General features: G+C 36.4%; 1 protein-coding gene across 1 annotated transcript in view; it reads left to right on the top strand.

Moving 5' to 3' along the window:
* Tmc1 (transmembrane channel like 1) overlaps window positions 1–17088 on the top strand; it is a 127601-nt gene that overhangs the window by 48098 nt on the left and 62415 nt on the right. The window contains exons 7-8 of the mRNA XM_047524024.1: window positions 1545–1651; window positions 4481–4579. Of these exons, the coding sequence (XP_047379980.1) occupies window positions 1545–1651; window positions 4481–4579 (206 nt within the window). The remainder of the gene's footprint in view (window positions 1–1544; window positions 1652–4480; window positions 4580–17088) is intronic.

Consider the following 17088-nt stretch of genomic DNA (forward strand, 5'->3'; position numbering starts at 1 on the left):
ACACAGGGAACTGAGGGAGTGGCTGAAGTTATTCATTGTTTTTTCTTGGGCCTGGAAAATGGTAATTGGGAAGATGGGGAAAACTAGCAACTCGATGAACCTTTTTAAGAGTGATCCTCAAGACAATTTTGGCTTTTATAAATCTGTCCCATCTCAACCTGAGACTTCAAATTCCTATTCTTATTTCTTCTTCCATTCTCAGCCTTAAGAGAATGATTTTATTCATTTATTTTACTCCCTCAGTAAGAATTGGACAGACCAGGGCTGGGGAGATAGCTCAGTTGGTAGAGTGCTTACCTTGCATGCACAAGGCCCTGGGTTCGATCCCCAGCACCGCAAAAAAAAAAAAAAAATTGGACAGACCGCTTTACTTTTCACTGTTTTGGGCAAGAGTGAGTTGACAAAACATTCTTGCCTGTCAACTCTCAGTTTATTCCCCAACTGTGGTTTAAGAAAAAAAAAAAAAAAATCATGCCTATGCCCACCCCTTCTCCCCCCACTACTTAACACCTGTCAATGGCTTCTCATCACATTTTTAAATGAGATCCTCACTTTTTATAATGCCTTAGGAGGCCCTACACAATGTCATTTGGCCTCTCTTCAATTCCATCTGTCGCAGTACTTCATTCACTGTACTCCATTCACACAGACCTTAGTTTGTTTCACAATTGTATGTCCCAGGCTCTCGCCTCTTTTCCTTTGCTCTTTCCTCCAGCGGATCTGCTCTTCCTCAGCACTCCATGTTGTGGCCTCTTCCTCAGTTCACTCTGTCATCTTGAATATGCTAACCCCTCTCAATACTTTATCCTTCCTGCAGGACCTAGCTGACTATGAGTATTATACATACCTTTACACATAGATAATCTTCATCTGTTTATATACACACATATATAAAATATTTGCTCCTTCCACACTTCACTGAAATGCAGTTTTTAGAGTAGCACCCTGTTTATGACATTGTGCTCCACATTTTCAATAAGTCCTGGAAGAAAATACTTAGTAAAGATATATGGAGTAAATTTCAGTTTTGCTGCTACCAGTAGTGAGGGGCAATCATACAGGTTGGTCTATGTGATGACCACTCACAAGGGATGTGGGGAACTTTTTTCGGAGAAGGACATTGTTTGCCTGAAAAGAAGAGGAACAATCTACAGGGTTTATAACTATAACTAATGACATCACCACTTTTTATATATATATATTTGCTTACTTATCTGTATTAACTGAAGGAGTAAAATAGACCCTATTGTTACCAATCACAATTGCTAGGCAAAAGGTAGCTTTCCTTGTGCTGGACCTTGAAGGTATAGGCACAAGTCAACACAATTACATTGTTCACACCTCCTCCAGCCTACACCCCAGAGAGCACGTCCCTCTTGATTCTCATGTTCTCTTCCTGGGGAAAGAAGAATGTTAGAACCTGTAAAAGGGAAAAGGCCAATGCGTTTCAGTTTGCAGATTTATTTTGGAAGGTCATCAAGAAAGAGCTTTTATTTTATTTTGTTTTGACTTCCCATTCAACCTTTTATTTTCTTTGAAAATAGGTCAATTTGGCTCATCAGTGGCCTCATACTTCCTTTTCTTGAGATGGATGTATGGAGTAAATATGGTTCTTTTTATCCTGACGTTCAGCTTGATCATGTTGCCGGAGGTGAGATCTGATTCCCAGTTTGTACAACATACTGAAGAAAGACTCTTATGTAATAGCTCTCCTAAGACACACTCTCTCTTTTTTATGAATACAGACTAACTGCTATGTTCATTTATTTTTATTTTTTTCCCTTTTTCTTGAGATATTCACTTATACCCATAGGATTTGTAATAAGGTTGACCTTCAAAATTTTGCCCATGGACCGAAGGTCCTAATCTTTGTTTGAAGGGTGTGTTAGCCTTGCAAAATTATTTATAAAATGTTGTGTGTATGTACGCATGTGCATTTTTATGTGAAAAGGCTCATGGCTTCTCTCAGATTCTCAAGATGGTCTGGGTGCTCCAGTGTTAAGAAGCATTTGCTCAAGAGGAAGGCTTCGATACCTTGTGAGTTGTATTTATTTGGTGAAGTTTGCTTTAAAAGAAATACTTCTTAGTGCAATTCAAAGCATTCAGCTTTTCTAAACTGAAGTAACACAAAATTAGCACATTTTTTTTCCAGATGCAAAGTAAGATTACCCTATGTACATATACAATGGAGTCAGGAGGAGGTAGGGTCTTTTAGCATCAAAGTCAGAGAGGAAAACAGAGTGTTCACACTGAAAAAGAAGAAAAAGCCCTGAGTTGATGTGGGGAAGAGGTGCACAATGCTCCTGTGACTTTGGGGCCTTCACCCACATGAAGTTCCGGTGACTCTGACCTCTTTGGATGCTTACCATACAAAAGTTGGGTTAGGTTTTTTTTTAACTTACAAAGGGCCTTTTTCCGTACAAGTACTTGAGAGCCAATTTGCACAACACAGCATTGGTAAAGGTCACAATTTGGCATTTGAGTGATTTTTATCCCCACACTTTAAACCAGTGACATTTCTATAGCTCGTCTATCCATTAGTATAATAATAATAGTAATAATAATAATAATAATAATAATAATTCTTTGCAGTCATAAAGATGAGTACATCTTTATGTAGCTTGTAATAGTGTAAAGCACTTTCACTTCCTCTACGTACTAAGACTCACAACAAATTTATGAGGTAAACTAAACTATAAAAGTTTTTCATCCCTCTCTTAGAACATGTGAAACTGAGTTAAATGATGGTTAGATAACTTAGCTAATGTTCCAGAATTACTTATTTACATATATTTATCGATCTGTTCTGGAATCGGGACCCATGATTCTGTCTTTTGTCTCCAGATTGCATTTTAATCAACTAGTCTTATAATCCCTGTGATATTTCTGGAGCTTGTAAGACTGTGGCTCAGAGAAAACAGTGGACATAAATTAAAATTCTGTTTAGTTTGTTTCCCAGGTGAAAACCTCCAGGCAATGCAATGGGATATGTATATTTCATCTATTTCAAAATAATCCCAGGTTTGCTTTTGCTTATCTCGCTAAAGAAACTGAAATTCCTCCATTCTAGCATTACCTACAATGATACTACTTAGTGTCAGAGGCAGGTATAAATGGAATTTGATCAACTGCAGTTGCTCTTTCCCCAATAATAATAATTATTTCCTCCTTCCATGTGGAGGAAATAAAAGACTGTCACTAGATTATTTGAACTCTGTGAAACTGCCCAAAGCCCACACTGTGGCGGATGGTGAATGTGTGTTCAATGGCACATCCCCAGAGAGCCAGGGAGCATACTGCTTGCTTTTTCATAGGTTTGTGGTAGATGCTGAGAAGCATTCTGTTTTTTGGGCAGTAATCAGCAACTCCTGCCTAAGAACAGAAGGGGATGAGCTCCCTGCATGTGAATTTTACAGAACCACTAGAGAACAGGGCTGGGGATTTCTGGGCAACATGTCTATATTGTTTGACTGCCTTTACCCAACAGCCTCACTCAGCATGGCTCTGGGGAATTGTTCGCTTTGGCCCCAAACTTCTGTGTCCCTGGTCAAACCTGATACCTTAATTACGTCTGTTCTCTGTGCCTCTCAACTTAGGGGTGAAATGGTAGATGTAGAAAATACCTTCTATTCCGTTCAGATCAGGAAGCCCAAGGGACCAAAGGACTTCAGAGAAAGCTTGTTTGGAGGGAATGAGGAGGGACTGATTTCCTGCCCTTGCCCATTAAGTTCTGTCCTCAGGGCTTCAAACCATATCCATCTTCTGTCCCCAGCTCAAGGGAAGGGAAGAGTCCCTTTCTCACAATAAGAAATTCCTGCTGAGCAGGCCATGGGGCTGGAGGTGGTTTTTCCAGTTCTTAGCAGGGCCCCATTCTTGCCCTGTCCCTGATGGCTCCCCAGGACTATTCTCTACTCACTACTGTGCTTCTCTCCTAGTTTGGCAGCACAAATTCAGGACAGCAACCCTGAATCAGGCATGGTGTAGATCCTATAGCCAGGATGCAAGTGTTCCTCCTAGTGGATACCCTCAAATTACATAACTGATTTTTTTGAGGCTTCTTTTCCTTGATATGAGGGAGAGACTCTCCCTCCATCCCCACCCCTAAGGAGCATTTTCATTTGGAGATGTGGATAGTACAGTTTTGTTAAACACTACAGTGTCCCCAAAGGCTTCCTCTCTACTTTTTAGACCTCCTCTAAATCTTTGGAGGTGGTGGAGGGGCTTTTCAAAAAGCCCCCTGGTGCTGTGGTTGGCCACCCTGATGCTGGACTACTGAACTCAGGCTATAGGGTCCTTAGAGCTTCCTTTGTTCTTAACTCTAGATTTAGTTCATTCCCAGCAAATGGGACCCCACATGGAGACCCACAGAGTCCCCATGAAAAAGTTTTAGAAGTGATTTTAAACAAAACCATTTGTGATCACATGTGTGGCTCAGATTTTGTTTCCAATTGTTAACTGCTTTCTTTGCTTCTCCATATAGTACCTCTGGGGTTTGCCATATGGCAGTTTACCTAGGAAAACAGTCCCAAGAGCTGAAGAGGCATCTGCAGCCAACTTTGGTGTGTTGTACGACTTCAATGTAAGTGTCTCCACACGACCGTGGTAGAAGGGAAACAGATTTTTCCTCATTTTTTTTTTTTTTTCCTGAAACTCCAAGACCTGTTTAACCAGGGCTGACTGGATGTCTTAAAAGAAATATGCATGCCTCCTATATAAAAAAGAAAAAGCAGAAAAATTATTTGTAAAATGTGAATAAGTTTTATAAATATGATAATATGATTAAATAGGAATATAGGTTATGGAATGAAGGTGAGCTCAAAGTTCAAAGACTTGAAGCAAATATGCTTATCTATGGCTTTGGAAAAGAACAAAGGAAGAATTTGCAAATGTGCCTTTTGGAAAATCTTGTCAGATTCTTAGGGAATTAGTTTTTCCACTTAATATTAACCTCTTCACTTCCTAAACAAGCCTCCTATTCAATATTTTGCAAGATTAGGGCTAAACATGAAATACTAGGAAATACCAAATTCTAATTTTAAATAATACTAAAATGGATATTGTTATTGTTATACTGACGTACCAACAAGAACAACCCAATTACTACAATAGAGCTTATTCCTGATCATTGAACAATCATTTTGGAGTATGATTCAAGTGTATGACAATGATACAATTCCAGACTTTTTTTTTTTTTTTTTTTTTTTTTTTAAGAAAACAGTGACCAAATTAGATCTGTTTGGAAACATATGGTTGGAAAAGTTGCAAGGCAGAGATTGGGCAATTCATAATTCAGGGAATGTTTGTAGGATAGCCAATGAGAATAACATTTTTATGTAAACTATAGAATGAAGGAGGAGGGGAGAATGAGACTTTCTCTTCATAGTGTTATTATGTACATTTCACATGTTATGATTTCTACTCAATCACCCGCTAAAATGTGAGTTTCCTAAAGAGGCCTGCTGCATCCTCTTTTAGTCCCTGACCTAACCTTCACTCAATGGAGCCTTAATGAATCTGTTGACTGGCAAACCTGAGCAGGGGAAGCTTTGTAGAGTCTTGAGATAAGAATTAGGAATATCTGTTTGTCCATCAGTACCAGAACATGCAAACCCTAAGAAAGGTTCCCAGCCTCTGAAGGAGCAGAGCAAGCAGTTCATTCCTTTATATCACAGAGTAGTGTCACCTTGTCTGGCTCCCCTGCATTCTGTTTATCCATTCACCACTGATGGATACTTGTATTGCTTCTAAATTTCTAGTAGATAAGTAGGAGGGGAATGACTGAGTTAAGTGTACGTTTAACTTTTAAAGAAATGATCAGTTTTCCAGAGTGGCTGTGCCACTGACTATTCCCACAGCTGCATTCAAGGATTGCAGTTTCTCCTCATCTTTGACAGTTATATTTATTATAGCCTATCCTATTTACATTTTAATGGTTTCTCTTTATTGTTTTAATTTACATTTTCTTTTTTACTAGATATTGACAGATTATAGTTGTAAATATTTATGGGGTACAAAGTGATGTTATGATTTTTGAATACAATGTGAAATGGTTAAGTCAAGCTAATTATCCTGTCCATCACTTCAAATATGTGACAATTTTGGGATGAGAGCATTTGAGATTTATTATCTTAATGATATTGAAATGTATAGTACGAAGTTATTAGCTATATTCACCACTTACACAGTAAACCTAAAAAGCAACACTTGAACTTATTCCTTCTATCTAATTGAGTTTTTGTATAGTGTGATTATCATCTCCCCATTCCCGTCACCTCCCCTGCCTCTTGTTCAGATCATTCTGCTTCCTGATTCTATGAGTTCAAGTGAGTGGATTGCACATACCAGTGAGAACAAGTGCTGTCTTTCTGTTTGTCTTATTTCACTTAGTGGTGAACTGTGATGGCTCAGTAAGAACCTTCACCTCACAACCCCCTTCATGATGAGTATTTTTATGTGGAACTGAGTTTGACAATGTTCTCATATGTAAAGGGGAAAAAGCTCATATCCACTCAAAGAGCATTAAATAAGATGATGCATGAAAAAGCATACAGCACAGGGCATAGAGCACATAGTAAATATCCCATTTTTTAAAAAGCCATAACTTGCCTTAAGGCAAGCAGCTATTGGGAAACAGCTGAGCTGATTGATTCAGACAAGGCCAGATTTGTAGATAAGGAAAGAAGTAAAAGTTCTTTTCTATGATATTAACTAAATACACAATAAATAAAAATATTCCAATCCTAATGAGAAATCATGGAAGGATTCAGGAAAAGGAAGGGATATGATTATCAAATAACTCATTGAATATGGTTATTCTTATAGCGGTATTATTGCTACTTTAAGGAGTTTTATGTAATGCATGAATTTTATGAGTTAGTAATTTTAAGAACCTTGTCTCTGGTTTTTGCAAAGATTCTACTCTAAATTTGGTAGGGAAAGAGCTTGATCCATGTTAGGAATGTTCTTTTGTTACTTTTTTGTCAGAAGGAGAAATTTGGTCCATCCTGGAATAAATTAATAGAGCAGGGGTAGCAATACTTATATCAGACAAAAGGGTGGGTCTGAAACTGAAAAAGTAGCTTAAGAGCTGGAATATTATCCTGTTTATATTATAATCTAGTCATGATTCCAGTCTAACAAAGTAGTCCTTCCTATCCCTATTTTATCAAGAGACTGAGATTTGATGGGACTGCAATTTTATCCTTAGTTCCATAAGCAGTAAATGATAGAACTAGGATTCTTACCACTTTATCTAACTCTGAAGTCTAGAACAAACTATCTCAACATATGCTGCCAGATGCCCTTGAGGTAATCATATTTTTATATTGTGGATTCACAAAATAAGAAAATTTTAGAGATGGAGATGCCCTTTGAGATTTTTCATCCCATGTCCTGCATTCTAAAAACAGGGAAACCTCTCAGAAACAAGCTCAGGGTTTTCTGACTGAGAGGCTTCTAATCTAGGGTTCTTTTCATGTACTGTATTCCATCTGTAATTTTCCTGTTATAATTTCCAACAGTATTCTCACTGACTGTGCCTGGAACATTGATTGATTGTGTAATGCTTTCTCTCTTTCAAAGGGGACAAAATTGAATAATTGAATCCCATTTTTATCTTTTATAATAAATTTTGAATTTCAAAATTAGATTCTCAAATAGAATGAGAGGGTCAGTATTTCTTCTTGCCCAAGTTCCTTACTTGATCCTCCAAACAACAACTTCAGAGAGGTGCCCACTCTATCTTATAAGATGAACTCAATATATAATCCATTATGGTACTATGGAGGGGAATCCATCATCCCAAAATGCCTAAGTTTTCTGAAAATTCACTGTTACAACTTTCAAAAAGCCCAGAGACACCAGGAAGAAAAGTCATGTTTTCAGCCCAGGGCAGAGATGAACATGGTGTTAGATAGTCTGAGCCATGGATTCGTTTGTTCTGAGAAGGTTAATATACCAACTTAACCACAGTGTTCTATATAAATGTAGGTAAAGAGAAAGAGAAAAAAAAGTCTGCATTTACGTAACACTATAAGAATAGATGGAAGCATGACTTCTTGTGATAGAGGAGAACCTATTGAATAGAAAGGGTCAGAGAAACTTGGGTGGAGGTGGGAAGGTTGTGAGGAACTATTGAACTGTTGAACTTCATCTGGGATTCTTGGAATCTTTCCAATCCTATGAAATCCCAGATCTCTGTCACCTACAAGGATGTATCACAACTCATCCAAATTCTTTTTCTCCCCATAGCTTTATTGAAGTAAAATTGAGCTATAATAAAATGCACATATTTGAAGTATGCAATTTGATTGATTTTGACATGTTTGACATGTATGTATTCAATACAATCAATATAAAAAGCATTTCCATTACATTTTTTTAAAAATATTGAAATCATGCAGACTGTTTCCTGGGTGATTTATTACATTTGAAATCAATCATCTTAAGAAATGTAGAACCCCACTCCCACATCTTAACTACTTTGAAATTAAATGGCACACTTACAAATATCTCACAGGTCAAAGAAGAAAGCACGAGAAAAGTAAATAAAAAGTGCTTTGAACTAAGTGATAACAAAAGCTTAAATATAAGAATCTATGGGATGAAACAGAACTCAGATGAACATTTATAACTTGAAGTACTTGTGTCAGAAAGTAGTTAGATTAACAAATTATTTTCAATACTAGTAGGAAAGAAAAATAAGAGTAGGAGCAGAAATATATGAAATAGGAAAGAAATAATATAGCTAAAGTTGATAAAAATCAAACAAGTCTAATCAAGCAAGCCTGATCAAGAAAATAGTGCAAGAACACAAAAATTTATATCAGTGGAAGGGCAGCTATCAAAACAACCCTACAGATGCTAAAAATATACTAATGTAATATTATAACTGTATGCCAACATATGTGATAGCTTTCATAACATGGTCTATATTAGAGAAGAATCTGGGTGCTGCTGAGAGGAAAGTGTATTTAGTCATTGATGGATGAAATATGTTATATATGTCTGTTCAGTCTAAATGATCAGTTATGTTTTTTAGTTCTATACCTTCTTCATTTAGTTTTTGTTTAGAAAATCTATCCGGTGATGTCAGAAGCATGTTAAAGTTACCCAGTATTATTGTGTTGTGGTCTATTTAATTCTTGAAATTGAGAAGGGTTTTTTTCCATGTCTGTAGATGCTCCATTTTTTGGGGCATAAATATTTACAATTATTATGTCTTATTAATGTATTGTTATCTTAAGCAGTATGAATGGCCTTCTTTGGTCCTTCTAATTAACTTTGGCTTTGAAGTCCACATTATCTGATATGAGGATAGAAACCCCTGCTTGTTTTTGAGATCCATATGAATGATACATTTTCTCACATTCTTTAACCTTCAGTCTGTGGATGTCTTTGCCTATGTGGTAAGTCTCTTGAAGACAGCACATTGGTGGGTCTTGCTTTTTAATCCAATCTGCCAGTCTGTGTCTTTCAATTGATGAGTTTAGGCCATTTACATTCAATGTTATTATTGGGGTATGGTTTTTATTCCCTATCATTTTGATTTATTTCTGGTTTTTACTTTGAATTAGTTTTTCCTTTGATTGATTATTCTTCTAGTGTAGTTCCTCCCTTTGCTGGTTTTCCTTTTTATTATTTGTTTCTTCTTCATGAAATATTTTACTGAGAATATTTTTTAGTGCAGGCTTTCTAGTTCTGAATTCTTTTAACTTTTGTTTATCATGGAAAGTTTTTATTTCATTGTCAATTCTGAACCTTAATTTTGCTGGGTACATTATTCATGGCTGGTATTTATTTTCTTGCAGAACTTGGTATACATTGTTCTAAGACCTTCTAGCTGTGAGGGTCTGGGTTGAAAAATCAGTTGAGCTCAAAATTGGTTTCCCTCTAAATGTTCCCTGCTGTTTTTCTCTGAAAGTCTTTAAAATTCTATCTTATTTTGTATGCAAGGCATATTCATAGTAATGTGCCTTGGTGTGGATCTGTTGTAGTTTTGTATATTCTGGGTCCTGTAAGCTTCCTGTATTTGATTTTCCATTTCATTATTTAGGTTTAGAAAATTGTCTGATATTATCGTACATGCCTTTCACTTGTATCTCTGAGCCTTCATCCATCCAGATAAATCTTAAATTTGGTCTTTTCAGGTTATCCCATATTTCTTGGAAGTTCTTGTCATGGTCTCTTAACATTTTTTTCTCCAAGGTCAACTTGGTTTTCAAGATTATATATTTTATCTTCATTGCCTGAAACTCTGTCTTCCAAGTGATCTAGTCTCTTGGTGTTGCTTTCCATTGAATTCTTTTTTTTAAATTTATTTTTATTGTAAACAAATGGAATACATGTTGTTTGTTTGTACATAAAGTAAAGGCATACCATATGTATAATCATGCATCTACAAAGGGTAATGGTGTTTGATTCATTCTATTATTTTTTACTCCCCACCACCCCTCCCACTCCTCTTTTCCCTCTATAGAGTCCCTCCTTCCTCCATTCTTGCCCCTCTCCCACCCCCCATTATGTGTCATCATCCACTTATCAGCGAGATCATTCGTCCTTTGATTTTTTGAGATTGGCTTATCTCACTTAGCATGATATTCTCCAATTTCATACATTTGCCTGCAAAAGCCATAATTTTATTATTCTTTATGGCTGAGTAATATTCCATTGTGTGTATATATATATATATATATATATATATATATATATATACATATATACCACAGTTTCTTTATCCATTCATCTATTGAAGGACATCTAGGTTGGTTCCACAATCTGGCTATTGTGAATTGAGCAGCTATGAACATTGATGTGGCTGTATCTCTGTAGTAGGCTGATTTTAAGTCCTTTGGGTATAGGACAAGAAGTGGGATAGCTGGGTCAAATGGTGGTTCCATTCCAAGCTTTCTGAGGAATCTCCATACTGCTTTCCAGAGTGGCTGCACTAATTTGCAATCCCGCTAGCAATGTATGAGTGTACCTTTTCCCCCACATCTTCGCCAACATTTATTGTTGCTTGTATTCTTGGTAATCGCCATTCTAATTGGGGTGAGATGGAATCTTAGGGTAGTTTTGATTTGGATTTCTCTTATTACTACAGATGTTGAACATTTTTTCACATATCTGTTGATTGCTTGTAGACTTCTTCTGTGAAGTGTCTGTTCATTTCCTTAGCCAATTTGTTGATTGGATTATTTATATTCTTGGTGTAGAGTTTTTGGAGTTCTTTATGTATTCTGGAAATTAGCACTTTATCTAAAGTATGAGTGGCAAAGATTTTCTCACACTCTGTAGGTTCTCTCTTCACAATGCTGATAGTTTCCTTTGCTGAGAGAAGGTTTTTTAGTTTGACTCTATCCCAGTTATTGATTCTTGTTTTTATTTCTTGTGCTATGGGCTTCTTCATGTTAAGGAAGTCTGATCCTAAGTCAACATGTTGAAGATTTGGACCTATCTTTTCTTCTATAAGATGCAGGGTCTCTGGTCTGATCCTGAGGTCCTTGATCCATTTTGAGTTGATTTTTGTACAGGGTAAGAGATAGGGGTTTAGTTTCATTCTCTGCATATGGTTTCCAGTTTTCCCAGCACCATTTGTTGAAGAGGCTATCTTTTCTCCATTGCATATTTTTGGCCCCTTTGTCTAGTATGAGAAAATTGTATTTATTTGGGTTTGTGTCCATGACCTCTATTCTGTACCATTGATCTACCTGCTCAGTTTGGTACCAATACCATGCCATTTTTGTTACTATTGCTTTGTAGTATAGTTGAAGTTCTGGTATTGTGATACCCCCTGTTGCTTTAGTTATTTTGGGTTTCTTATTCTTCCAAATGAATTTCATGATTACTTGCTCTATTTCTGTAAGGTACATCATTGGGATTTTAATTGGAATTGCATTGAATCTGTATAGCACTTTTGGTAGTATAGCCATTTTGACTATTAATTCTGCCTATCCAAGAATATGTGAGATCTTTCCAACTTCTAAGGTCTTCCTCAATTTCTTTCCTCAATGTTTTGAAGTTCTCATTGTAGAGATCTTTTACCTCTTTAGTTAGATTGATTCCCAAGTATTTTATTTATTTATTTATTTTGAGGCTATTGCAAATGGAGTTGTTTTCCTCATTTCCCTTTCAGATGTTTCATCGCTTGCGTATAAAAATGCTTTCGGTTTATGCGTGTTGATTTTATAGCCTGCTATTTTGCTGAATTCATTGATGAGGTCTAGAACTTTTCTGGAGGAGCTTTTTGGATCCTCTAAATGTAGAATCATGTCATCAGCAAATAATGACAGCTTAAGTTCCTCTTTTCCTATTCATATCCCTTTAATATCTTTAGTCTGCCTAATTGCTCTGGCTAGAGTTTCAAGGACAATGTTGAATAGAAGTGGTGAAAGAGGACATCTCTGTCTTGTTCCTCTTTTAAAGGGAATGGTTTCAGTTTTTCTTCATTACGAATGATGTTGGCCATATCAATAGACTTAAAGTCAAGAATCACATGATTATTTCAATAGATGCAGAAAAAGCATTTGATAAAATACTGCATTCCTTCATGCTCAAAACACTAGAAAAAATAGGGATAGTGGGAACATTCCTTAACATTGTAAAGGCCATCTATGCTAAGCCCGTGGCCAATGTCATTCTAAATGGTGAAAAACTGAAAGCATTCCCCCTAAAATCTGGAACAAGGCAGCGATACCTTCTTTCACCACTTCTATTCAATATCGTCCTTGAAACTCTAGCCAGAGCAATTAGACAGACCAAAGAAATTAAAGGGATATGAATAGGAAAAGAAGAATTCAAACTATCCCTGTTTGTTGATGATATCATTATATACTTAGAGGAACCAGGAAATTTCACCAGAAAACTTTTAGAACTCATAAGTGAATTCAGTAAAGTAGTGGGATATAAGATCAATGCACATAAATCTAATGCATTTTTATACATAAGTGATGAGTCTTTGGAAAGAATAATTAGGAAAACTACCTCATTCACAATAGCATCGAAAAAAATAAAATACTTGGGAATCAATCTAACAAAAGAGGTGAAAGACCTCTACAATGAGAACTACAGAACACTAAAGAAAGAAATTAAGAAAACCTTAGAAGATGGAAAGATCTCCCATGTTCTTGGATAGGAAGAATTAATATTGTCAAAATGGCCATACTACCAAAAGTGCTATACAGATTCAATGCAATTCCAATTAAAATCCCAATGACGTACCTTACAGAAATAGAGCAAGCAATCATGAAATTCATCTGGAAGAATAAGAAACCCAGAATAGCTAAAGCAATCCTTAGCAGAAAGAGTGAAGCAGGGGGTATCGCAATACTAGATCTTCAACTCTACTACAAAGCAATAGTAACAAAAACGGCATGGTATTGGTACCAAAATAGAAAGGTAGATCAATGGTACAGAATAGAGGTCATGGACACAAACCCAAATAAATACAACTTTCTCATACTAGACAAAGGGGCCAAAAATATGCAATGGAGAAAAGATAGCCTCTTCAACAAGTGATGCTGGGAGAATTGGAAATCCATATGCAACAGAATGAAACTAAACCCATATCTCTCACCATGCATGAAACTAAACTCAAAATGGATTAAGGACCTTGGAATCAGACCAGAGACCTTGCATCTTATAGAAGAAAAAGTAGGTCCATATCTTCAACATGTCGGCTTAGGACCAGACTTCCTCAATAGGACTCCCATAGCACAAGAAATAAAAGCAAGAATCAATAACTGGGATAGATTCAAACTAAAAAGCTTTCTCTCAGCAAAGGAAACTATCAGCAATGCAAAGAAAGAGCCTACAGAGTGGGAGAAAAATCTTTGCCAATCATACTTCAGATAGAGCACTAATCTCCAGAATCTATAAAGAACTCCAAAAACTCTACACCAAGAATGCAAATAATCCAATCGACAAATGGGCTAAGGAAATGAATAGACACTTCACAAAAGAAGATCTACAAGCAATCAACAAACATGGAAAAATGTTCAACATCTCTAGTAATAAGAGAAATGCAAATCAAAACCACCCTAAGATTCCATCTCACCCCAATTAGAATGGCGATTATCAAGAATACAAGGAACGACAGGTGTTGGCGAGGATGTGGGGAGAAAGGTACACTCATACATTGCTGGTGGGGCTGCAAATTAGTGCAGCCACTCTGGAAAGCAGTGTGGAGATTCCTTAGAAAACTTGGAATGGAACCACCATTTGACCCAGCTATCCCACTCCTTGGCCTATACCCAAAGGACTTAAAATCAGCATACTACAGAGATACAGCCACATCAATGTTCATAGCTGCTCAATTCACAATAGCCAGATTGTGGAACCAACCTAGATGTCCTTCAATTGATGAATGGATAAAGAAACTGTGGTATATATAGACAATGGAATATTACTCAGCCATAAAGAATGATAAAGTTATGGCATTTGCAGGCAAATGGATAAAATTGGAGAATATCATGCTACGTGAGATAAGCCAATCTCAAATAACCAAAGGACGAATGATATCGCTAATAAGTGGATGATGACACATAATGGGGGGTGAGAAGGGTTAGTGTTAGGGTTAGAATTAAGGTTAGGGAGGGTGGCAAGAATGGAGGAAGTAAGGACTGTATAGAGGGAAAAGAGGGGATGGAGGGGTGGGGAGAAGGGAGAAAATAATAGAATGAATCAAACAACATTACCCTATGTAAATTTATGATTACACATATTTTATGCCTTTATGCCATGTACAAACAGAGAAACAACATGTATCCCATTTGTTTACAATAAAAAAATTAAAATTAAAAAAAAAAAAGAAGGGATGTTGGCCATGGGCTTAGCATACATCGCCTTTACAATGTTCAGGTATGTTCCTACTATCCCTATTTTTCTAGTGTTTTGAGCATGAAGGGGAATTGTATTTTGACGAACGCTTTTTCTGTGTCAATTGAAATAAACATATGATTCTTATTCTTAAGTCTATTGACATGATGGATTACGTTTATTGATTTATGGATGCTAAACCATCCTTGCATTCCAGGGATGAACCCCACTTGATCGTGGTGCACAATTTTCTTAATATATTTTTGGATATGGTTTGTCAATATTTTGTTAAGGATTTTGCATTTATATTCATCAAGGATTTTGGTCTAAAATTTTCTTTCCTTGATGTGTCTTTGCCTGGTTTGGGTATGAGTTTGGTAGGGTACCCACCTTTTCTATTTCCTGGAATACTTTGAGAAGTATTGGAATGAGTTCTTGTTTGAAGGTGTTGTAGAACTCGGCTGAGAATCCATCTGGTCCTGGGCTTTTCTTGGATGGCAGGTTTTTAATGGCTTCTTCTATTTCATCGCTTGATATTGATCTGTTTAAATTGTGTATGTCCTCCTGGTTCAGTTTGGGAGGAGCATATGTCTCTAGAAATTTGTCAATATCTTTGGTAGTTTCTTTTTGTTGGAATACAGATTTTCAAAGTAGCTTCTCATTATGTTCTGTATCTCAGTGATGTCTGTTGTGATATTTCCTTTTTCATCACGAATTTTAGTAATTTGAGTTTTCTCTCTCCTTCTCTTTGTTAGTGTGGCTAAGGGTTTTTCTATTTTGTTTACTTTCTCAAAGAACCAACTTTTTGCTTTGTCAATTTTTTTTATTGTTTCTTTTGTTTCAATTTCATTGATATCAGCTGTGATTTTAATTATTTCCTTTCTTCCACTCCTTTTACTGTTGTTCTGTTCTCTTTTTCTAGGGCTTTGAGCTGTAAAGTTAGGTCATCCAATTGTTGACTTTTTTTCTTTTCTTGAATACATTCCATGCAATGAATTTTCCTCTTATTACTGCTTTCATAGTGTCCCAGAGATTTTGATATGTTGTATCATCATTCTCATTGACCTCTAAGAATTTTTTTATCTCCTCCCTGATATTTTCTGTTATCCATGTTTCATTTAATAGCACATTATTTATTCTCCAGGTGTTGGAATAATTTCTGTTTTTTATTTTGTCATTGATTTCTACTCTCAGTCCATTATGATCTGATAGAACACAAGGCAGTATCTCTATTTTTTTGCATTTCCTAAAGGCTGCTTTTTTGCATAACATGGTCTATTTTCGTGAAGGTTCCATGTGCTGCTGAGAAGAAAATGAATCCGCTTGTCGATGCATGGAATATTCTATATATGTCTATTAAGTCTAGGTTATTGGTTGTGTTATTGATTTCTATGGTTTCTTTGGTTGGTTTTTGTTTGGAAGATCTATCTAGTGGTGACAGTGGTGTGTTAAAGTCACCCAGAATTATTGTGTTGTGGTCTATTTGATTTCTGAAATTGAGAAGGATTTGTTTGATATACGGGATGCACTGTTGTTTGGGGCATAAATATTTACTATCGTTATGTCTTCCTGATTTAGGTTCCCTTAAGCAGTATGAAATGTCCTTCTTTATCCCTTCTGACTACCTTTGGTTTGAAGTCACTTTATCTGATATAAGGATGGAAACCCCCGCTTTTTTACTGAGTCCATGTGCGTGGTAGGTTTTTTCCCATCCTTTCACCTTTAGTCTGTGGATATCTTTTTTTATGAGATGAGTCTCTTGCAGGCAGTATATTGTTGGGTCATTTTAATCCATTCTTCCAGACTTTGTCTTTTGATTGATGAGTTTAGGCCATTAACGTTCAGGGTTACTATTGAGATATGATTTGTATTCCCAGTCATTTTGGCTTATTTTTGGTTTTTAACTTGTCTTGGTTTCTCCTTTGAGTGTGTTTTTCTCTAAGGTAGTTCCTCCCTTTGCTGACCTACATTGTTGTTTTTCACTTCCTCCTCATGGAATATTTTGTTGAGAACATTCTGTAGTGCAGGCTTTCTATTTGTAAATTCTTTTGACTTTTGTTTATCATGGAAGGATTTTATTTCATCTTCAAATCTGAAGGTTAGTTTTGCTGGATATAGGATTCTTGGTTGCAAACATGTTCTTTCAGAGCTTGAAATATGTTGTTCCAGGCCCTTCTAGCTTTTAGAGTCTGAGTTGAGAAGTCTGCTGCTCTCCGTTTTGGTTTCCCCCTATATGTAATCTGTTTTTCTCTTGCGGCCTTCAAAATCCTATTT

This window comes from Sciurus carolinensis, chromosome 14 (assembly GCF_902686445.1).
Source record: "Sciurus carolinensis chromosome 14, mSciCar1.2, whole genome shotgun sequence".
NCBI lineage: Eukaryota > Metazoa > Chordata > Mammalia > Rodentia > Sciuridae > Sciurus > Sciurus carolinensis.